Below are 25,017 nucleotides of genomic sequence, written 5' to 3'. Positions count from 1 at the left end.
TTCACGGTCGGCTGTCACCAATTTTTTGTGTACAGAAAGAAGTGCGTGTTTCATTTCACGGTCGGGTGTCACCAATTTGTTGGGTTCAGAAGGAAGCTCGTGTTTCATTTCATGATCAGGTGTCACCAATTTGTTTGGTACAGAAGGATGTGCTGGTATCATTTACCGGTTGGGTGCCACCAATGTATTGGGTACAGAAGGAAGTGCGTGTTTCATTTCAAGGTCGGGTGTCACCAATTTGTTTGGTACAGAAGGATGTGCGTGTTTAATTTCACGTCGGGTGTCACCAAGTTGTTGGGTACAGAAGGAAGTGGTTGTTTCATTTCATGGTCGGGTGTTACCAATTTTTTTCGTACAGAAGGATGTGCGTGTTTCATGTCACGGTCGGGTGTCACTAATTTGTTTAGTCCAGAAGGAAGTGCATGTTTCATTTCACGGTCGGATGTCACCAATTTGTTGATACAGAATGAAGTTAGTGTGTCATTTGAAGTTAGTGTGTCATTTCACGATCGGGTGTCACCAATTTGTTGAGTACAGAAGGAATGCGTGTTTCATTTCACAGTCGGGTGTCACCAATTTGTTGCGTACAGAAGGAAGTGCGTGTTTCATTTCAAGGTCGGGTGTCACCAATTTGTTTGGTACAGAAGGATGTGCGTGTTTCATTTCACGGTCGGGTGTCACCAATGTGTTGGGTACAGAAGGAAGTGGTTGTTTCATTTCACGATCGGGTGTCACAAATTTGTTTGATACAGAAGGATGTGCGTGTTTCATTTCACGGTCGGGTGTCACCATGTTGTTGGGTACAGAAGGAAGTGCGTGTTTCATTTCACGGTCGGGTGTCACCAATTTGTTGGGTACAGAAGGAAGTGCGTGTTTCATTTCATGGTCGGGTGTCAACAATTTGTTGGGTACAGCAGGAAGTGTGTGGTTCATTTCACGGTCGGGTGTCACCAATTTGTTGGTTACAGAAGGATGTGCATGCTTCATTTCACGGTGTGGTGTCACCAATTTGTTGGGTACAGAAGGAAGTGCGTGTTTCATTTCACGGTCGGGTGGCACAAATGTATTGGGTACAGAAGGATGTGCGTGTTTCATTTCACGGTCGGGTATCACCAATTTGTTGGGTACAGAAGGATGTACGCGTTTCATTTCACGGTCGGGTTTCACCAATTTGTTGGGTACAGAAGGATGTACGCGTTTCATTTCACGGTCGGGTTTCACCAATTTGTTGGGTACAGAAGGAAGTGCGTGTTTCATTTGATGGTTTGGTGTCACCAATTTGTTGGGTACAGAAGATGTGCGTGTCTCATTTCACGGTCGAGTGTCACCAATTTGTTGGTACAGAAGGAATTGCGTGGTTCATTTCATGGTCGGCTGTCACCAATTTTTTGTGTACAGAAGGAAGTGCGTGTTTCATTTCACGGTCGGGTGTCACCAATTTGTTGGGTACAGAAGGAAGTGCATGTTTCATTTCACGGTCGGGTGTCACCAATGTGTTGGGTACAGAAGGATGTGAATGTTTTATATCATAGTCGGGTGTAACCAATTTGTAGGGGAAAAGAAGTTGAAGTGAAATGAAAACAAAATAATAGTAAAAAAGGAATAGAACAAAATTACACCTCCTTCTGGTTTAAAATGCACCGCATTTATTTTTTATTAAAAACAAGATTAATTAGATCTGATCGGTTAATTCATTCGATTAGAATGTTTGATGAATCGTTGAATTAGAAGGTAAAAGTCTTGTGTTAAAATAATGTCCTTTTTTTTAGGTATGTTTTTAACTGGCGAAGTTCACCTTATTTAAAAGTCCCATGTGGAAAGTAATTTGTGAGGAAAGTAATCCGTTGTTATTAATTAGGAAGAAGAATTAATTATTAAGAAGGGAAGAAACAATGTTTGATGAGTTTTTATCAGAGAGGCAGTAGCACTCTTTATTAGGGATGGCCCGATATACACCTACAAAACAAAACTATCCAAATCTCAACTAAAATCAACTTATAAGTTTCAAAAAGCACATATTCTTACAGAGAAGCGTCTTACGAATCCAGCGAGTGTCAGAACGTCGGTTAAAATGTCAAAAGAGAGCAAAAAAGGGTACAAAAATGGCCAATTGTTCTTCTTTCTTCTTTCTTCTTCTGCTTTCTTCTTTCTTTTGAGACGATGTATCTCGGTGTATGAACGGTCTCTGACAACAGTTCAAGCATCAATCGACTGCTCTTTACACGGAGAAGTGCAGTGACCCATCGCTTTTTAGCTAACTCCATAATTAAATAAGATTACGTGTAATAACAAGTTTTAAACACTATATACCCAATGTAGACAGACCACTTCGAACACGGAACTTCTCTCAAAAGGGACAGCTCCAAATGATACACCGGATGCTCACAGACGTTCCAGTTTGTCAGTGGCCTATATTTCTTGGACGCTGAATATTTGAGGTGAACGTTAAGGTTTTTTCTTTAAACAGTAACCCACCAGCGTTAATGAAACCATGAAATCTTTATCTCAGTTGATCAAAATTGTTATAAGAGTAATCTATCAGCAAGTACGACGTCAAAAAACAATGTTATAAAAACAAATAATTCTTCAGATTTTGGACTGTAAAATATGTACAAAATGTCAATGCTGTGACCAGGATTCGAACCTAGGTTAGCACGGCCACAACGTGGGGTTCTAACCTCTAGACGATCACGGCTAACACTGACGTCTGTCGCTCTTGGCAGAAAGACACATGACTACTGTCAAACTATTGAAAAATAAGGAGGAAACTTGAAATTCTCACGCATGCGCAAAAATACACTATAGCAACCATTGTTAAATGCAGCTGAATCTCTTCGCTCGCTAAGAAAAGTAGATCAGACCAGTTCTTCTAAGAACTCACCAAACGCCAAAGGAAATAAGTTAAATTAACCGCAAAAGAAACTGCAAGAAAGTCATCTTCTAAGAACTCACTGGAAGCTGACCAAAAAGAATCAAAATCCAAGCCCTAGCCACAAAAATAACTAGATATTGTGGCTACTATACACAATCTACTAATAAAAACAAGTAAGTTTTCTAAAATAAACTACAATAAATTAACCAAGTAACCTCACACTGTCACTGATTAGGACTTCATATAAAGATAACAACTACACTATTGGTGTATATACTGTTCCACACTTTAACTATTGGTGACGGGGCAGTATCTCAATTCTACGAGAGTTGTCTTGCTATAAGATAAGTGATATTATAGTAAGATACACATAAGTGCTATATGTTTACATTTAATAAAAAATGCCAAAGTCAGCACGTAGTAAAAAAGCTCAGAGAAATATAGACTATGAAAAAAACAAAGTCAAGGTATTATCTGAGCAAAAAGAATACTATCAGAAAAATGCTGAAATAATAAAAATTAAGTATCATGCAAATCCTGAGGCAAAGAAGGCTGCCTCACGTGCTGACTCAAAAGCATGGTATAACAGGGATCCCGAGGGGAAAAAAACTGCCTCACGTGCTCTTTATAACAAAGAACCAGAAAAAAAGAAGGCTGCCTCACGTGCTTTTTATAACAAAGAACCAGAAAAAAAGAAGGCTGCCTCACGTGCTGACTCAAAAGCACAGTATAACAGGGATTCCGAGGGAAAAAAGCTGCCTCACGTGCTCTTTATAACAAAGAACCAGAAAAAAAGAAGGCTGCCTCACGTGCTGACTCAAAAGCACGGTATAACAGGGATCCCAAGGGGAAAAAAGCTGCCTCATGCACAAACTATTATAAATATAAATATCAAAAACTGCCAAATCTTTGCCAAAACGCCAAAGAATGAACCAAGAAAAATTTAATAGTGAAGGTATGAACATTTTAGAACTTTATAATACTCTAACTGTTTTATCAGAGAGGCGGTAGCACTCTCTATGTAATATAGAACCGATGGAGGACCAAGAGGCAACTCCTAAGGCCCAAAACCCAAAGACCCAGCAGGAAGCGACCTGCTACTAATGGAGGCGGCAATGAGCCGCCTCCTAAAAAAGACAATACTATCATGAATGTAAGTTTAAAAATAAGACTGTAAGTAAAAATACTAATTAACAAGAATAAAAAAGTATTGGAAATGCAAAAGGATATAGGGATGGTATGCCAAAAAGTATACAAACAAGATAGCTATGAATGGCTAGGCACATGGAAATAGAATTGCATCCAAAGTATAGCCCTATAGCTTTTTACAACCGTAATGATGGCACGGAATGAAGATTGGAGAAAAGCTATAGGTACTTTGGATGCAATTCTATTTCCATGTGCCTAGCCATTCATAGCTATCTTGTTTGTATACTTTTTGGCATACCATCCCTATATCCTTTTGCATTTCCAATGCTTTTTTATTCGTGTACATTTTGGACTGACTCCAAAACAAGATTGCTACTGCTGATATTTTGTTTTTTGGAAAAGCGTAAAAAAAAGACAATCTTCTAAATTTTCTCATTGGTCACGTGGTTCTGTTGTCAACCACGTCAGCCAGAAATATGTTCATTTTACTTTTGTTGTGAGAAAAAGAGTGTGGGCGTATTTGAAATTATGCTGCTGCTAGAAGAACTTATTTTTGTGCAAAATGCGCGGGGGGGGGGGAATTGAAATGAATAAATGTTTGTTTATTTGCACACGGGCGTGTGTATGTGTGTGTGTGAGTGACTTCACACCCTTGTATTTTTTACGCCTCTCATTTCTTCGCTTTTCCCCTTTTTCATTTTCTTTTGCTTTCCTCTTTCTTTCTTCTTTATCCTCTTTCTTCTCCTTTTAAGTTTTGGCATACCTTTCTCCACACCGCCATCTATTTTTAAGTCTTAAATGCCACTAAATATCACCCCTTCTCCACTCGAAGTTAGCATTTTAATATTTTGTTTCAATAAATAAAAATATATGTATATTTCGTTGTGTCATTTAAGGACAAGATACTCTGAATAACAGACATAAATTTTATTTCTCTGGTCTGCTGAGGAACGATTGGTTTTTTAATACACAAATTCTCTCCAAAACATTAGCATGTTTAGTATAGCGAGTATGTAATTCTTGTCTATACAAATAAAAATATAATAGTATACATACATACATACATATATATATATATATATAAAAGATGTAATGGAATAACCTAACATCCCTTCATAGATGAAATGAACTATGGATATATTGACTCTTTCACGTGACTGAGAGAAGGAAAAAAGACAGGAAGAGAATAAGAAAATATGTTGAGTAACTCCTATATCACATGTATTCCCTTGTAAATAAATCCTTGGTCTTTCACCCACAACCCCGTGTTTCTTGCCGTATTCTTATTTAAAGTAAGGATATAACAAATGGCGACAGGATTCGAATTCACAAAAAGGAGACTTTAAGCCAAAAACATATTCAAAAACAAAGAGAAAAAATACTGCACAGAAAAAAATTTCACGAAGCATTGAAAAGAACAATTTTAGAAAGTTGTCCATTTCAAATTTCTTTTGTTTCATAAGAAAAAAAATACGGCAGAAAGGAACGCTTGTATGCTGTTGGTTTGGTGTCAATTTTGTGTGTGTACCTTCCCCATAAACCTTGTCTACAAAAGAATGTTTTTTCTTGTGGTTTAAAAAAAAAACCTATTCAGTGAATTTATTGGTACTATTAACCTTTTGTTTTATTACTGTGTTTAAAAAAGAACATTCTTCAATATGGAACAATTAGCCGAGTTTACAAAACGATAAAATTAGCACTGGCAGCTCAACGAAGCCAGATGGAATTTTTATAAAATGAACAGTTAAAACAAAATAAAGTATTAGAAACAATATTAATGAAACAAGAAGAAAAAAAAGGATTGTCGGTTCACTCCAAAAGGAATTGCAAATTTGCTGACAGAATTTTTATATGAACCAACTAATGGCTTAACGTTTTCAGCATATTATTGTAGATACGAAAATATTTTTTCCAAACGATGTCAGGCCTGGTCGGATAAAGAAAAAATTATTTTACTGTTGTAAAAACTGGGTTCTCATGAAAATACCAAGTATACCAATTTTATTACTCCTAAGGAAACCCGGAGATATTTCTTTTAAAAAAGAGACTAGAAATTTTATCGAACATTTTCGGGGAACAGGATAGCTTATTTTATACTCGTTATAGGTGTTTAAATATTTTGAAACAAGATGATGAGGACTTTATCGCCTATGCTGGGAGAGTAAATGCCCGATGCGAGTTATTTAAGTTGAAAAACCTAAAAGAGGACATGTTTAAATGCTTGATATTTGTGCAAGGGTTAACATCCTCGAAGGATGAAGAGATTCGTTCTAGGATATTATCCATTATGAACCAAGACATAGAAATAACCTTACAGAAAGTTACTGAGGAATGCCAGAAACTGTTAAATTTAAAACAGGATAATACTAGTATCGAAAAGAAAAATGTTGACAAAATACAAAGGGTAAAGCAAGGTGACGAGTATGTAAAAAAATACTGTAAGACGTGTGGAGGAAAGAATCACTTCACAAAAGAGTGCTACTTCAAAAGCAAAACATGCTATAAGTGTGGGCGTAAAGGACACAAGTCAAAAGTATGCAAAAAGAAGAAATACTGTAAGCCTGAAATAAAGACCATTGATTCTAAAAAAGAGTCTATGTATGGTAAAAAAAGGAAATATATTGAAGTTAGAATTAATGGCCGGAAAGTAAACTGTCTTTTAGATACTGTGCGAGCCTTTTCTAGTCTCGCACAAGAACACGCATTCACATCTCAAGCCATTTTTCTTGTCATACACATACGTGCGCACGTACACACATGTAGATATATTCACGTTCGTGTACATACACTCACATTTATGTGCATACACACACACACGCTAACATACACACATGTACGCACACATGGGCAATGTCACTTCCCCTTTGAAGGAAATCCACACATGCGCAAAAGATCACCGGAAACAACTATAAAAGCAAGAGCAATAAGCTGCTTCTTTCTTTTTGAACCAGCTTCTGACCTGAACGGTCAACGGACCAACCGCGCGCTCTTTTGGGGCACGCATGCACGTCACGTCCCCTGCTACTGTATGTGGGGCAAGAGCTAACAGACACTTTTTACGCTTTCTCTCTCCATGAACTGGATTGACTTTCTCACTCTTTTTTCCCTTTTACTTTGATCCATCAACCAGACATGTTCGCGTCCACAGCTAGTGGCCTGAAGACATTTCCACGTGGACAAGTACCAACATGTGCGCGCAGCTTTACTGATGTCAACCCTCTATCTTTTTCTTTGTCTACACGCTGGACTGCCATTTCTCGTTCCACTACATTACTCACTCCTCTTTCCACGTGCGGACATGAACACGAGTTACACCTAAAACATTAATTTTTCAACAGAAAATAAACGACATGTTTATTTTATCCAGCAATTGAGTTTTATTTCCTTCTTTCCCTTCGTTTCATTATTTTCTTTTGTAGCGAATTAGGATATTTATATCCTGGCCCGCAACAATACTGGAAGTGACATATCCTTAATTGATGAAACAACATGGAAGAAAATTGGTTCTCCAAAGCTGCAAAATACAAAGAAAATTGCTAGAGGAATGTCTGGAAATAGATTAAAATTTAAGTGTAAATTTTATACTAATGTGACCCTGAATGAAAAGACATTAAAAACTAAAATGTATGTGATACCTGGAAAAATTCTAATCTATTCGGTATAGATTTGATGACACTTTTCAATTTATAGGAGAAACCAATAAACTCATTTTGCAAAAGAGTAAATGTGACAGGATCTGAAAGTCCCAAACTAGATTTGTTGGGGATTTGAAGAAGGATTTTAAAAATGTATTTTCTGAAGGTCTGGGTTGCTGCACTAAAACGGAAGTGAAATTTGAAGTGAAACTGGTGTTTAAACCCAAAAGGAAGGTTCCGTATGCAGCATTAGAAACAATCGAGAAAAAATTAAATAGACTCAAAGAAATCGGAAGTAATAAAAAAAGTGGACTATTCTGAATGAGCATCACCCACAGTTTATGTGAAAAATAAAAATAAAAAAATCAGGGTATATGGAGATTTTTTGACGGGACTGAATGATTCCTTAAAGGATCATAACTATCCCCTGAGGAAATATTTTCTAAGTTAAATGGAGGAAAAGTTTTCACAAAAATTGACTTATCAGAAGCATATTTGCAGGTCAAAGTCTACGAAGATTGTTCTAAATACCTGACAATGAATACTCATAAAGGATTATTTTCCCTAAAACGATTGCCGTTTGGGTTGAAAGTAGCACCAAATTTATTCCAACAAATTATGGATGCCATGCTATCAGGCTTGGATTTTGCAATGGCTTATTTAGACGACATTTTGATAAGAAGCAAAAATGTTGAACATAAAAACCATGTTCGGAAGGTATTCGAGAAAATAGAAGATTACGGATTTAAAGTGGCTCTTGAAAAATGTAATTTTGATATGGACACGATTGAATATTTGGGACAAATAATTGATTGGAAAGGTAGAAGACCTAACCCAAATAGGACAGAAGTAATTAGAGACATGCCTAGACCAGACAATGTAGTGAAGTCATTCTTGGGTCTAGCAAACTACTATAATTCTTATATCCGAAATATGCACGAACTAAGAGCACCATTAAATGAAATATTGAAGAAGAATAAAAAATGGCTCTGGACAAAAGAATGTGAGCAAACATTAAAAAAAAATTAAAAGATGTTTGTTATCGGATCTAGCACATTACCATCCGAAAAAGGATTTAATTGTAGCGGCAGATGCGAGTGAATACGGTTTAGGAGCGGTGCTTTTACACAGAATGGAAGATGGATCTACTAAACTAATTTCTCATGCTTTGAGGGTTTTATTACCTGCTGAAAGAAAGTACAATCAGATCGAAAAAGAGGGTTTAGTGATTGTGTATGCTATAAGAAAGTTTCATAGATTCATTCATAGAAGATCTTTCGTCTTGGAAATGGACCATAAACCATTACTATCGATTTTTGATTTGAAAAAAGGGATTCCTACTCATACAGCAAATAGATTACAGAGATGGAGAATTATTTTGTTCAATTATGATTTCAAAATGAAACACCTAGCATCTAGTAAAATTGCACATGCAGATGGTTTGTCGAGATTGATCCACAGTAAAACTGAATTTGAAGAAACTGTTATAGCAGCACTAAAAGAAGAAAATGAGCTAACATATATATTAATAAATACTGCTAGGGAACTTCCTGTCACACTTGAGGAAATAAAGAAAGCAACGGAAACAGATAAATATATTAATAAGATAAAAAAAAAGTGGGACAAGACGAAAAGAATAGAAAAGGATTAAAAGTGTTTCCATTTCCTATGTGTGATGAAACTCTGATGTACGCAGACAGAGTGGTAATACCGCAAATATTACAAAAGAAAATCCTAAAAGAATTCCACATGGGACATCCTGAAATTTCCAGAATGAAGGCCCTAATGAAAGGATTCACATACTGGCCTGGAATGGATCAGGACATTGAGAAAATGGTGAAATTATGTAAAAGTTGCCAACTAGCCACAAGATCTCCCTCCGTACGGATGCAACTTTGGCCTAAAACAGATGTACCCTGGACATGCATCCATATCGATTGCGCAGGACCTCTGAAGGGATATTATTACCTAGTAATCGTAGATAGTATGTCAAAATGGCCAGAAATTTTTAAATACAAACACCCTACAGTGGCAAACACAATAAAAGCGCTGGATGAGGTATTTAGTCGGTTTGGAGTTCCGAAAACAATTGTTAGTAATAATGGCACTATGTTCACAGGTCAAGAATTCAAGCACTACTGTGATGCACTGGCCATTGAACACATTACAATACCAACTTTTAACCCTCGATCAAACGGACAAGCGGAAAGATTTGTCGATACTTTTAAACAAGCTTTAAAAAAATAATAACATCGACACAGAAGAAAAAAATATTCAAAAATTCTTAGCAATATATAGGATAACACCAAATCCAAATCCAAATCCAAATGCTAAATCATCCCCAGCTGAAATTATGATTGCCAGGAAGGTACTTCGGTGTTCGACCGGTTAATCCCAAGAGAAAAAGTTAAAAAAAAAAGTATCAAGGATAATGTAAGGTACAAGACTTACAATAACGGGGATAAAGTTTTCTTCAAAAATTATCGGGCAGGAAAGAGTTTTGGGAAGAAGGCATAATCTCAAGAAGAATTGGGAGAATGGTTTACATTATAAAAGGGCAGACTTTTTTCCACAAAAAACATATTAACCAACTGAGACCCTGATACATAGAAACAGTCAGAAACCAAGAGTTACCAATGGAAGAGCTAAATGACACTTTCCATTTACAACCTCCAAACAAGGAAGTACCAGTAACTCAGAAATCCAGTCACTCTCCAAAATTAAAGCATCGGCAAACACAAATGGTGAGGAGAAGTGAAAGGAAAAGGAAAAGGAGCAAATTTTTTGGATAAAGTCTAAAAAGTCTAAATAGCAAAATTCTAGGGAAGAATTTAGCTTGAGAGGAAGGTGATATAATGGAACAACCTAACATCCCTTCATAGATGAAATGAACTATAGATATATTGACCCTCTCACGTGACTGAGAGAAGGAAAAAAGACAGGAAGAGAATAAGAAAAGATGTCGAGTAACTCTTATGTCACATATATTCCCTTGTTCCCCTTTGTCTTTCACCCATAACCCCGTGTTTCTTGCCATATTCTTATTTAAAGTAAGGGTATAACAATATATATATATATATATATATATATATATATATATATATATATATATATATATATAATTCGATTAAGAAATACATATATATATTTATAGTATGAGTTTTAGCACTTACAACAATTTAATCATGCATGAACTGAAAAAAATTAAGAACTTGCAAATGAAGAAGACATCCATAACAAATGCATCTGCCCTGAACATTTGCTCCCAAATCAACATACAGAACAATATTGAAGTCTACACTCCAAAATGCCCAAGATTTACTTTGAAGGACCACAAACCTGACTTTGAAATAAAACCCACAATAAGAATAATCTCTCTTTGTATTTCAGATATAGGCAGCATTAGTAAAAAGATTCTAGATAGGATATTGCCTATCTAAAGTATCTTATAATCTATGATCTTCATCAGGTGAAGTTTTGAATTAGTTTGATACATTGCCTAAATATAATAACAGTAAGTTTATAGTGTTTGACATTGACTCATACTACCCATCTATTTCTCCTAAATTGTTAGATATGGCATTAGAATTTGTGAAATCCGAAACTAACATTACTGAATTGGAAATTGACATAGTTAAATTAGCCAGAAGAACTTTAATTAAATATAATAATATATATTGGACTAGGAAAAATAGAGAATCTAACTTTGATGTTACGATGGGTCCCTCAGACTCTGCACAGATAACTGATCTGGTTGGCCTCTATATTCTGAAAGAGTTGGGGGAAAAGGAATCAACTATAAAGGGAGGTTTGTATAGAGATGAGGCACTATTTTTCAGTAACTCTGTAAGTAGAAATTTAGAAATGATTAGTCAAAGGATATATAATTTCTTTAAGGATATTGACGATAACTATAAATAAAAATCATAAAATAGTTAATTTCCTAGATGTCACCCTGAATCTAATAAGCAACATGTATGAACCTTATCATAAACCCAATCAAACTTTATACTTTATTGATTATAAATTAAATCACCAAATATCAATGAAAAAAGCAATTATACTTATTATATCAAAAAGAATTTCCAAATTATCTCAAAATGAGGATATTTTCAATTACAAGAAACAAATATGTAACAAATATGTGTAAGGAAAAATTCAAGATGGCGCCCGACTCTCTCTTTAACACGGCAAGTTCAGGAAAAGATGTTATAAATGTTGCAGCAATTCAATAACCGTTATACACCGGTTCTGCACGGAATCCAACAACGGTAAAATATCCTCACACGGCACGAGAAGCAACAGCCACACGATTCCCCGGCCAACTCAATCGTCGCTCTCCCAACGTCTTTCTCCTCACCCGCTTTTATCGTCGTTCTAGGCCGGCTAAATTTGCATATTGCGAGAATTCGTGTGACTTTGCGAGACATCATACTTTACAAAAGACGGCGGCCGCCATCTTGGTCTTTCTTTTCTATTTTTGGTCGGTAACGCTGAGCTGGTCTCGAGGTAAGTCTTTTCCCCTCATCCGTCTCTCCCACGTACCCACACAACACGCAAACACGCGGGCGCTTATCTCCTGGATGCACGTTACAAATATTACAACAAAACACTAACAAGATCTGGATATGAAGGCGAAATAAAATATATTAACAATAAAGCATCAGAGGAAGGGAAAATATCAAAACCGAAACCGTCACATATTGTATTTCATACAATATGGCAATGGGTAAATCCAATTATACAAATTGTAGGAAAAATATTAATGGTAATAAAAATGTTATAGACAATATAAGTCCCAAATTAACAACAGTAATACTATTAATAAGAAAAATCGACGTAGAAATTGTGTTTCATTTAATCCTCCTTACAGTGCACACATAAAAAAGAATTTACCAAAAGAATTTTTTACAATTATTGATAAAAATTTCCCAACTGGAAATGGTCTAAGTAAAATTATAAACCAGAATAATGTTAAATTATTTTTTTCGACGTCGACTAATTTAGTTAAAACTATTATAAGTTCTAACAATGCAAAAATAAACAAAGAGATAATTGTAGTGTAGTATTGGGAATCCCAGCTTAAATGCTATCTAGGTAGTTGTAGAAATAGCAAGTTATGTAGGTATATTTTCGATTCCCATCAGCGAATTTAGTGAGGCGACAGAAGGTTAGATTTGACATCCGTCAAACTCAAGTCACCTTTTGTCAACCTAGTTGCACCGGAAATTAGGGATGATGTGCACCGGAAATTAGGGGTAACGGGAATTGTGGTCATAGGTTTCCAGTTGGCGACCAGATGTGGGAGTTGGTTTTAGCCTGCAGATGGAACAAACAGGAGATTAGGGTCCATGATAGGCTTGCCTTTAATAAAACAATCGAAGCTTCAAATCCATCTTGTGTTATCGATGCATCTGCAGCAGTGACCACTCCCCACGAGATGGCAGCCCAGAAAAAGAAGATATCATACGCTGGACAAGGCAAGCAGGAATGTACACATTATATATTTGCGCATACATGTCGAGACCCTTCAAGGCAAGAAACTGTAAGAATAGAACACACACACACACACACACCATATAAGTAAGAACACATATGTAAGAACATACAGACTTTAAAAGTGCCCTTAATCGTAAAAATCAATCGTAAAAGAGAACGATTAGCAAAGTAAACAATTAAATAAATAAGTAAATAAATAAGTAAATAAATAAATAAGCAGGACGCAAATAATCAAAACATTGAAGTGAATTCACTATGCAATTGCAGGAATATTGACGAATGTCCATTAGAAGGTAAAGGTCTCATTTCTAATGTAGTATATAAATGTGATGTAACAGATAATAACAGAATTAGAACATATATTGGGCCCACAGATTGTAGCTTTAAAGAAAGATTCAATAATCATATGGCATCCTTCAAAATACCACATGTCAACAATAAGAAGAAAACATCATTAGCAAATTGGAATAGGGAATTAAGGAAAACAAAATTGAATGCAAATTGAAATGGTCGATATTGGGTAGTGCCAGTAAATACTCACCGAACAAGTCGGGCCGATGTAACCTTTGCAATCTCGAATCGCACCATATAATAATATCTAAAGAAAACCTTCTTAACAAACGCCAGGAAGTAATTCAAAACTGTTTACATAAATCAAAATATGCATTATCGTGATTAAAACCTGAATAGTAAAATTATTAAATTGAAATTGAATTAACGTACTTATCAAGTAAAGTTAATTGTGATTTATTGAGACTAAGATGTAAATAAATAAAGTTGAGAATAAAAATGAAAATAATAAATTTAAAGTAAGAATAAAGGTTAGGTACACAATTAAATCTTAATTAAATATAACAATGATTTTAAGGATAATTTAAACAGTAAATAAAAAGGGAAGGGCATGAATGTATGTTGTACTATATAGTATGATTTCAAAATATCATGTTAGGATATAATATAAATAGTATTAAATTCTATAATAGTAAGTTATAAGTGGTTTAATTAGATATAATAAGTAACCAATGGACTTAAATGAAACAGGATTCGGAAAATAGATTGGAGATATATATATATATATATATATATAACATTAATAGCATAATTTTAAGTATTTTCCATATGAAGATAAATATTTTATATAAATATAATTAGTTAATGAAAATAAATAAAATAAATAAAACTTTATAACCTTGTTAGATAGGCCTAATGAATTTAGATAATGATAGCATATAGGATGGCAAAATATATCTAAATTAATATTTAATATGAACAATGAAGGTATGTTAATATATTACACATAAAAGCTAAATGGTAATAATCATAATATTAAAAATGTATTTAATGTAATAAGACTTCAAATATTAATCTAAAAATAAAATGTATATGATGTAACAAGTGATTAATAATTGATTGATAAGTGGTTTCAAATGTATGAGCCAATGGTTTAAATGTTAAAATGTATGTAAAAATAAATGTTATAGTTATAATAAGATATATCTATTGAAAATCTATTAAGATAAACTACATATTTTTTTAATATATATACTCATTAACTTCTATAAATTCATTTCGGAATTCTTAGTTAAATTTAATACAATAAATTTAAATTTAAATAAATAAATTTAATAAAATAAAATAAAATAAAAAATAAATAAAATATAAAAAAAAATTAATTAAAGTATATAGGAGAGGGGGTTTAAAGTATAAGGGGGTTTAAAGTATGAGTTGGATTTGCTCTATAATTTTTAGGCCTAAACAATATTTATAAATCTTATTAACTTGAAATAAAATTAGAATTAGTTTTAACTTAAATATACATTTATTTAATTATAATTAAAATAACATGTTATCAGAGTTAGAAACTCTGAAACATACTTATAAAGAAAATTAGGATATATACAATGATAAACAAAAATTATACTTAAATAAGAAACAAGTTCGAAAAATGTTTATTAATACTGGATTGTCATATGTAGAATTGAATAAAGTTGGTGAAATGTAAAAAATAAAAATATTACTTTCAATATAAATAATAATGGTGGTGCTGATATTGATAACAATATGAATAAATATATAAATAAATAAAAATTAAAGTAAATGTAAGTAACTAATTAATTTACAATTCAACATTAGCAGATATGAAATATAACTTAATAACTTATGACTATCGATTGAAATAATTTTTAATACTAACATTTAATATCGGGAAAATTAGTGAATTAATTTATAATATATATCGATTTAATGTTACTTTCATTGAAAGACATTAAAACTATATTAAAATTACTTATTAGTTGAATATGGATATCTATGCATTGTAAAAATAAATAAATATAAGTAAAGTAAATATTTCATTAGATTTGTCCGAAGGGAGGTAACTCTGCCTGACTTTAATCAAGTAAATTTGATTATTTACTGTAAAAGCAAATAAACACGGACAACTGAAGCAGGGTTGAAGAGCATTTATTTAGCACGTGCGTACCGCTCGCACTATACATTTCGAAAAGTTCTTTTTACACCGTTTCCGGTAGGGAAGTTAACTCTCTGTTGTGGAGAGTGTTCAAGGGATACAACTGGGTAAAGTTAACAATACTTCCCCTTTTTCTTATCTTTTAGATGACCACTGAAAAAGAAAGAAAAAACTATTTTTAAATATCAGTTTCTTTGGGTTCAGATACGAACTCAAGTATCAAGGGACTCCCTTCTTGGTTAAGCAGTCAGTTACCAGTCTATTGGTAGGTATCCAAGAGAACACTGCTATTTCTTTTCTTTCCAGCATTTCTCTCAAAATAGCCATCTCAATGTGAAGCATTTTATCTAGTATTTGGGTGGATGAATGCACGGAGTCAAAGAGAAAGGAATTGTCTGTTTTGCAGATTATTTTTATATTTTCGGTTCATCCTTTAATTGCAGTATTTCTAATAGTAGTTTTCTATAAAATAGACAGGCCTCCGACATGTGAACCATGGCTAGGGTTTCAGCAGCTAGTGTGCTTTTGACCACTCTTCTAATGCGCTTGGACTGCCAGGTTATTGGTGTATATTTGTGGTGTTATTGGCAACTAAAAAGATTGTGTAACCACCTTAAGATCCTCCGTCTGTCAGGTTGGCGAATGAGGCATAACTGAGATGATTGAGATCTCCGAAGTCAGGAATATCTACCTGGGATTTTTCTTTCTTGGCTGTCTTTACTACTCTATTGGAATGTTTTATACATTCCACATTGCTTTGTCTGAGGATGGAACTTAATGCACTGACATTGTAGCTGAGATCAGGTCTGGTCTGGGTAGCCAGCCAGTTAAGTGGCTGATAACTTGCCTGATTTCAGAAATTTCCGCTGTGGATATTTTGCCGTTAATATTCCTGCCAGTTTCCGCTGGGATATTTTTCAATTTCTTTACTCATTCTGTCCGAGTTCATATTTTCCCCATTCTGTTTGATGTCCATTTTTATAGAATTGGGTGATACCTGTTCTAACTTGGTGGCAGAGTGCTCATCTAAACTTTTCTGAAGATTCACTCGCTATGAAGTGTTTCCTGGCAGCATGCATAGCGTTAAGGTTATTTGCAACAATTTCACTGGTAGAGACACCTTCTAGTGCAGTGAGTTTGTCATTAAGAAAACTAGGTAGGTTGGGATTTCTGCCAAAAACGAGTTGGTTGAGACTATATCCATGAACACTTTGAAGTCGTCGATGCTTTCTGTATTCTTCTGTTTATATTCACGCAGATAGAAACGTGCAATACGAAAATTGATTTGGAGCTCTAGACGCTCCTCAAATTTACGTCAAATTGCCTCCGGGTTCGTCTGGTCAGCATCATCGCCAAATGTCCAGGCGTTATCGCTGTCAACCTTCCTCACCAGACAGCAGTAGAATGTGGTCGACCTGCTTCTCGACGGGAATGTTTTTGGTAATCTCCAAAAATACCGTTAGGGCTTACAACATGGCCGCCAGAAGAGTCAACAAAAAACTGCGAATAAAATATATAAAACTCGTAATTTCTGTTTTTAAAGTGGGTTGTCAATTTTCTTTATGAAATATACTTCCAAAATAAACTATTACAGTCGTTTAAAACATAATAGAAGTATTATTTTTTATTTTTTAAAAACAATGTTTACAAAATGTCTACGCACGTTCGTAGACATTTTGTAAACATTGTTTTTAAAAAATAAAAAATAATACTTCTATTATGTTTTAAACGACTGTAATAGTTTATTTTGGAAGTATATTTCATAAAGAAAATTGACAACCCACTTTAAAAACAGAAATTACGAGTTTTATATATTTTATTCGCAGTTTTTTGTTGACTCTTCTGGCGGCCATGTTGTAAGCCCTAACGGTATTTTTGGAGATTACCATGTTTTTTTACTGAGAAATATAATGCGCACCGTTGCTTGAAGAATCTGAACGATTCAAATAGATTCTCAGACCCCCAGTGCCCAGTGCATAACGGGTTCGCTTGCATTAGAACTCATCTTACTTTAATTTAATTGTTTTTTTTTTGTTTTTTTATATTATTACTAATACCCCCCTTTTTTTTAAATAAAAAAACAAAGAAAACAAAACAATGACATGACTGAATGAAATTGGCGAACTTACTTTGTGCATCGATTTTTTTTTTTAAGATGGCGCCTGTCTGTCGTCGTCACCACGTGCGTTTACGCACAACACGAAGACTGATGTTTTCTTTTGCGTTCATTCTATTTGTGGATGGGGGTTTGTATTACTGTACACATAGATTCGAAAAAGTGGTCAAAAATTAAAATATACAACAAAGAAATATTTACAGTAGCTATAAAAGTTACTTTGCAACCTACCTGAATCATTTATTAGTGTTTTTAAGTAGTTTTAAACGCTGTTTATTTCATACCAAATATTAACTTTTTACGAGTCGTAAGAATTCAAGATGGCCAAAATTACTACCCCCCCTTCTTCTTCTTCGAAGAGAGAAGCCTCGTTTTCAAATTATAGTTCGCGCATATTTTGGGGGGAGGAGCTTGCCTCGTTTTCAGCACGTGTCTCTGCGGATATATGTCTCTGCGGACATTTTGCGTTTACATGTCTCTGCGGACATTTTGCGTTTCCATTTTTTTGTTTACATTTTTTAGAAGTTCCGTCCTCATAATGAAAGTATTTGTAAACATTACATTTAATTTAGATATTTATTGCGCACAAATACTTTTTAGTTTTTTTCTTGGGGGGGGGGAATAACATATAAAGTGGTCAAAACGGTAAATATTTTTTTAAGTTTACATTTTTAAGAAGTTTTGGTACTAGTGCAGAGAGTGACCTGGACGTAAATAATAACGTTATTATTTAAAAAGCCATTCTTAACATGGGGAGGGGAGGGTGTTTTGTACCTATTCTATGCTTTAACCTTACAATTGAATAAAAAAAAAACACACCATAAAACTTTAATTCAACTTGGAAATACGATTTGACACGGTAAGTTTGGGAAAAGGAATTATAAATAAAAAACTAGACAAAATACGGTTAAAAACTCGCTCAATATATGTTTCCGTGACATAGGTTGACATGTATTCAGTGGGTTTTTAACAGTATTTTGCATATTTTTTTTATTTTCAACTCCTTTTCCCAAACTTACCGTGTTAAAGAGAGAGTAGGTCGCCATTCTTAATTTTCCAATACATCGATAAACATTGTATGTTTTTCGAGCTGAATAAACATGTTACATTAAATAAAAGCACTAAAAACATATCCAGTTAGGTAGAAAAGTAACTTATCTTGGCTTTGATAACATTTATTTAAAAACAATTTGCGCTTGAGCCATTTTTTTTTTTTTTTTCTCAGAAATTGGAAGTCGTTAGGTTTCAGAAAAATACAGTTTCAGGAATCGATGGATATAAATTTAGAAGAAGTTTCGGAAAAGTGTATGATATAAATTTAAGTTTCCGAAAAGTGTGTGATATAAATTTAAGTTTCCGAAAAGCGTATATTACTGGATAAAACATGCAGAAAAGTATGTTTGCAATATCGTGAAAATGTGATATTCGTTTTCAGCACACCCGAAAATCCCTGATGTGCTGAAAATTTCTGAAAAAAAAAAAAATGGCTCAAGCGCAAATTGTTAATGTATTTCCTGAGAAATTAACCACTGATGGCTTCCCGAAACTAAAAAAACAAAGTAAGGACAAAAAATTAATAGCCTACAATGGAACACCGATAAAGTGCTATGGCAATATCAGTATACCATGCAACTACCAAACCTCTGATTGGCACGAAAGCACCTTCTATATAGTAGATGTAAATGGACCAGCAATTCTAGGACTACCATCACTGGAAATACTGAAAATGGTCACTCTTCACTGCACGGTGAAAGAACAAAATATAGTCAAACCAATCAACAAAATCGAAGACTTGGTACAGATCTATCCAGATCAATTCGACAAAATAGGCTCTATGCCTGGACATGTCAAGTTAACAACGAGCAAAAACGTACAACCTCACATTGACCCACCAAGAAAATCCCCAATTGCCCTAAAGGACAACATAAAACAAGAACCAGACAAAATGGTCAGCAACAAGATCATTAGAAAAGTCACAGAGCCAACAGACTGGGTTTCCAGCCTAGCTTATTCACACAAGAAAGATGGAAGCCTGAGAATCTGTCTAGACCCAAGACGCCTTAACATTGCGCTAAAAAGACCCCACCATGCAATCCCTACAGTGGAGGAGCTAACACACCACTTTGCAGGTGCCAAGCTGTTCTCTAAACTTGATGCCAAAGCTGGTTATTGGTCCATACATTTGGATCAAGAATCTCAGCTGCTAACGACATTCCAATCCCCCTTTGGCAGATACTGTTTCCAGAGATTACCATTTGGGTTAAGTTTATCCCAGGACATTTTTCAAATGAAAATGGACCAGATACTCGAACAAGTTGACGGAGCAATTGGAATTGCAGGCGACATTGTTGTCTATAGTAAAACGGACAAAGAGCATGATAAGATCTTGTACAGGCTCATGCAAGTAGCTATAAAAAATGGTCTTGTGTTTAATTCAGCAAAATGCAAAATAAAATCAAAAATATATCTTTCTTTGGAATGATATATAGTGAAAATGGTGTTAGCCCAGACCCAGAAAAACTTACAGACTTACAAGACATGCCATATCCAACTTGTAAAAAAGAACTACAAGAATTCTTAGGCCTTGTCACATATTTATCATCATTCATCCCAAATTTGGCTGACAAGACACATACATTAAGAGGCTTGTTGAAGAAAGACGTACCTTTCTCTGGGAAGAGCATCACAAGGTATGCTTTGAAACACTTAAAACAATAATCACCAAAAACTCCACATTAACGTACTTCGACACGAATGAAGTACCCATACTGCAAACTGATGCGAGTTTAAAAGGATTTGGAGCAGCATTAATGCAAAACAAAAAACCTATTGCATATGCATCAAAGTCTCTAACAGACGCCGAGCAACGGGATGCATGCATAGAAAGGGAACTTCTAGCAATTGTATTTGGTGTCCACAGATATCATGTCTACCTATATGGACGGAAGTTCAAGGTACACACCGATCATAAACCCCTGGCCATGATACTACAGAAACCACTGACCAGTGCACCTCCTAGGCTACAACGAATGATGACCAAATTACAGGGATACCAGATACAAATAGAATACATACCAAGCAAAGAAATGACTGTAGCTGATACACTAAGTCGTCAAAGGCTGATCCAATACTCAACCAATTACATGAAACCATAACAACAGGATGGCCAGACTCAATTAAGGAAGTACCACCAACAATTCGGTAATACTGGTCATACAGAGATGAGTTATCTGTCAGTGATGGCATAATCATGAAAGGCTCAAGGATTATTATCCCTGAAAACCAGCAGAAAAATATCCTGGACCAACCACATTACAGCCATCAAGGTATCGAAAAGACACGTCAGCAAGCTAGAGATACTGTATACTGGGAGCGAATTAACACTGATATTGAGAACATGATCAAAAAGTGTTCAATATGCCAGGAAAACCTCCCAGCACAACCAAAGGAAACTTTACAACCACATGACATCCCTAGCAGAGCATAGGAAGTTGTTGGCACTGACTGTAACGACTAGGAATACCTCATAATTGCCGATTATTATAGTAAATTTCCAATTATACGGAAAATGAATGGCATGGCCACAAGCAACATGGTCATATCAACAATGAAGCAGATATTTTCAGAACATGGTATTCCCTCCAAAGTTATTAGTGATAATGGACCACAGTACTCCAGTGAAGCATTTAAAGAATTTGCTCAACAATGGCAATTCGATCATATCACATCATCTCCAAGGTTTCCTAAATCAAATGGTTTTATTGAACGACAGATTCAAACCATTAAAAGAACAATAGTCAAAGCAAAGCAAGCAAGAAGAGATGTTAACCTTGCAATGCTGTGTTTAAGAACAACGCCTATCAGCCACAAACTTCCAAGCCCAGCTGAACTTCTAAACAGTCGCATCATGAAATCGAACCTGATTGCAAAAATCACGAATCACAGATTTCCCAACCGTGACCATATTCACGAAGAACTAAAGCACAGACAGGATATACAAAATACCTATCACGACAAAACAGCCCATGACTTACCAGCACTTGTCCCTGGACAACACGTACGTATGTGGGATAACCAAACTGGAAAATGGAAACCAGCAACAATTCTCAGCAAATGTACAGAACCTAGATCGTACATCCTCAAATTGCCAGATGGATCGTCAAAAAGACGTAACAGAATCCATATAGGAGCAGATGGAAAAGCAACCCATAAACATGTTCACTTCAGTGACCAAACCCAATCTCAATCTGGACTCCCTAACACAAGCATCTCAAACCAAATAAACACTAAGAAACACACACCAAACATAACAAGACATGGCCGTGAAATCCATAGGCCAAACAGATTTAAACAATAAATATCTGAACAATGTGTACTACTTTTCTTCCTTCTGGTAAGGGGGATGTAGTGTTATCATAGAACTACTTTCATACGCGTAACAAGGAAATCATGGCGTATGAATATTGATGTCAACCGCCTAATACATATGTATTCGACAACATGGCGTAGACCTCTACACACGTACATTCAATCTCTCTTCTTATGTGAAAGAATTTTCCTTACCTCAATTCTGGGGGGGGGGTGTTAGGATTATCTATTTTCTTTGTAGAAGGGGTAATTAGCACATGTAAATGACAGGAGGAGTAGAGATTGTGTATATATATAGATCAGTTGGAACTGGTAGACGGTGGAACAGGTCGGTAATCCTGGCTCATGGACACAATTTACGAATTATGTTACGACACTCTAATTCCTGTTTTCCTCTGGCCAACCTAATATGTTAACATTTTCTTTTGATGTGACTAACATCGGAATTTAATTTTGGGAAGGCCAGAAGTAACAATGTGTCTCTTATTTCTTCGATTCCCTATCTATTACCTGCTACCCTTTGGCCAACCTAATATGTTAAAATTTTCTTTTGATGTGACTAACGTCGAAATTCAAATTTTGGGAAGGCCAAAGACACTATTTTTTCTCTAATTAACAAAGAGTGAATCTCGGCCGGGATTCGTTTTATGCTTTTTTTTATTTTATTTTATTTTTTCCACCGAGAGGTTATTTCCACAAATTTATTTGTATGGGAGAACACTTTACTTGTTTCCTTGGGCCTATGAAAGGTCTCGTTTAATATTGATATGTTACCAGGCACAACGAGCCGCGACGCTAAAACAGCAACGTCGCAACTTTGAAGAGCAGGTAAGAGAACTAACGTTATTTATTATTTTTACTTCCTGTTTGTTGCTTTGTTGACTGGCGTTTGCAACGGTTCAGTTTTTTTTTTTGTCTGTGGTGATAATTCGAGCCCTAGCCGCTTTTAAGTTCCCATCATTTAGCCACATGTTTTCTAACAGTTTCTTGCAAAAACATTCTTTGTTTTTACATCCTGAGAGAGGACCCAAGACAGCACTATCTGAGCATCAACTGGCATACCAACCTCTCTAAAGGTGATTTCCTTCAGAGAAAGTAAAATTGTTTTTAATGCCTTTAGCGCCAAATACACTGCCAACAACTCAAGTGTGGGCAGGGACTTTGCCCGTAACGGTGCTACCCTGGCTTTAGCAAAATCCAAATTGGACTTATCATCCTATAAGCCGTAAGCTACAAATCCGTATGCTTCTTTGGAAGCATCACAAAATAAAGCCAGATTGGCTGTGAGCCCTCGCGCAGGGACTTTCTTGGAAAGGTGAAGGAACTGAGCTGAGATAAATCTTTTGAGAGTGACTGCCAACTCTTCTGTTGGGTAGAAGTAACAGTTTCATCCCAGCCCAGCCCAGCCTTCCATAATTCACTAATAAATATGCGGCCCCTTATTGTAACAGGTACACATAAAGATAAAGGATCAAAATGGGCTGCCACCGCCGCCAATATTCTTCTTTTGGTATTGGCCCCGGAATCACTATTTGTCTTGGCCAAGGACAAAGAATCACTCTTTGTGTCATAATTATAGCCCAATACCTTCTCATATTGGGAGTGGTGTTAAGGCATACGCCCATCCTTCTCAATCTTATGTCTTAATTCTTTGCAGTTAGAACTGCAGGAACGTAAATCAAAGTGTCCCTCTTCCAATCTCTTCACAACATTAGTGTATAGCTGCACAAGATTCTCATGAACATTCCCTGTTTTAATTAGGTTATCCACATAAAAATTCTCTCCAATAGTTTTGGAGCATTCATCTCGTGGATAACGGTCAGCATGATGCTTCAAAAGGAAATTTAATATAAACGGAGAGGCATTATAGCCAAATATTAAGGTGGTATATCTAAAGCATACCAAGTTTTTTCCTATTTTAAGAAAAAAACAAAATCGATTTTTATCCTCCTCAGTGAGGAGTTTAATTTGCAAAAATGCCTTGCGGATGTCACCAAGCAAGACATACTTAGTAGAGCGGAAGTGTAGCAACAACTGCAGGAGATTTCCCATCAAGTTCACCCTGGGGTAGGCAGCCTCATTAATCGAGATTCCACCCTTGGGTTTCGATGAACAATTAAACACAGGCCGCACTTTTGTAGTGCTTTGCTCTTCAGTTTTATATACAGGCCTGTGTGGTATCCATACATATTTTTCATACTCTTCTTTCCACAATGCCCTCCCTTTCTTGTTCCAGGAAAACATCCAAATACTCCCTATATTTGTTTTCTTTTTCAAGTTTATTGAACACACGGTTCAAAACTGCTAATGCCACCGAATAATTTGATGGAACTTTGCCAATCTTGTCCTCCCACCAAGGAAGCTTGATATAATAACACTGGTTCTCTATGACCACAGAGTTTTGGAACTCCTTTACCTTCTTACGTTCAAAATCTGAAAAATTTTCCTCCTCAGTGAGCCCCATAAGTTCCAAACTAAACAAACTGTCCAACCCTCTTTCCACTGAGGTGTTCTCAAAAGTATCCTTATAAGGATCTATATAATTATATTGAGGTGCCAGCACAAAGTTCACCGCTGTAATGGAAACAGTACTCATGCTGGCAAGGACCTTTTCATAATCAACGGGTGGTGAACGCTCCTCTCTGATTGACAATATCTAGGATTCTTTCAAGAAGTTAAGCGAATTCCCCCAAGGCACTATACTCTTTGGGGTCTCCCAGGCAACACCATTCTGGCACCTTATCAGGCTTAAAGGGTGCAAAAACTGCAGCAGATATACCCCCACTAGACCTTGAATAGGAAAAAGACGTCCCTTTCTGTCAAATCCAACAGCTAATTGGAAATGGGCCTCTCTTAAATTCTTATATATTAAATCCATTCCATCTATTTGGGTCTTTAAATTAAAGGC

General features: G+C 35.4%; 1 protein-coding gene across 2 annotated transcripts in view; it reads right to left on the bottom strand.

Moving 5' to 3' along the window:
- LOC145263170 (uncharacterized) overlaps window positions 1-18,066 on the bottom strand; it is a 361,981-nt gene extending 343,915 nt beyond the window's left edge. Inside the window, exon 1 of one of the 2 annotated variants that reach the window (XM_080120205.1) lies at window positions 17,973-18,066. In XM_080120205.1, the coding sequence (XP_079976331.1) occupies window positions 17,973-17,981 (9 nt within the window). In that variant the 5' untranslated portion in view covers window positions 17,982-18,066. Of the gene's footprint in view, window positions 1-17,754; window positions 17,906-17,972 lie in introns of those variants that run through there. The other variant, XM_080120206.1, reaches the window with a different exon arrangement.
- Window positions 18,067-25,017: the final 6,951 nt, after the last annotated feature.

The sequence above is a fragment of the Euprymna scolopes genome, chromosome 38 (genome assembly GCF_053919585.1).
Source record: "Euprymna scolopes isolate OS-2025 chromosome 38, ASM5391958v1, whole genome shotgun sequence".
NCBI lineage: Eukaryota > Metazoa > Mollusca > Cephalopoda > Sepiida > Sepiolidae > Euprymna > Euprymna scolopes.
Note: the sequence above shows the minus strand (reverse complement) of the source record. Positions and strands in the feature narration are given on the sequence as shown.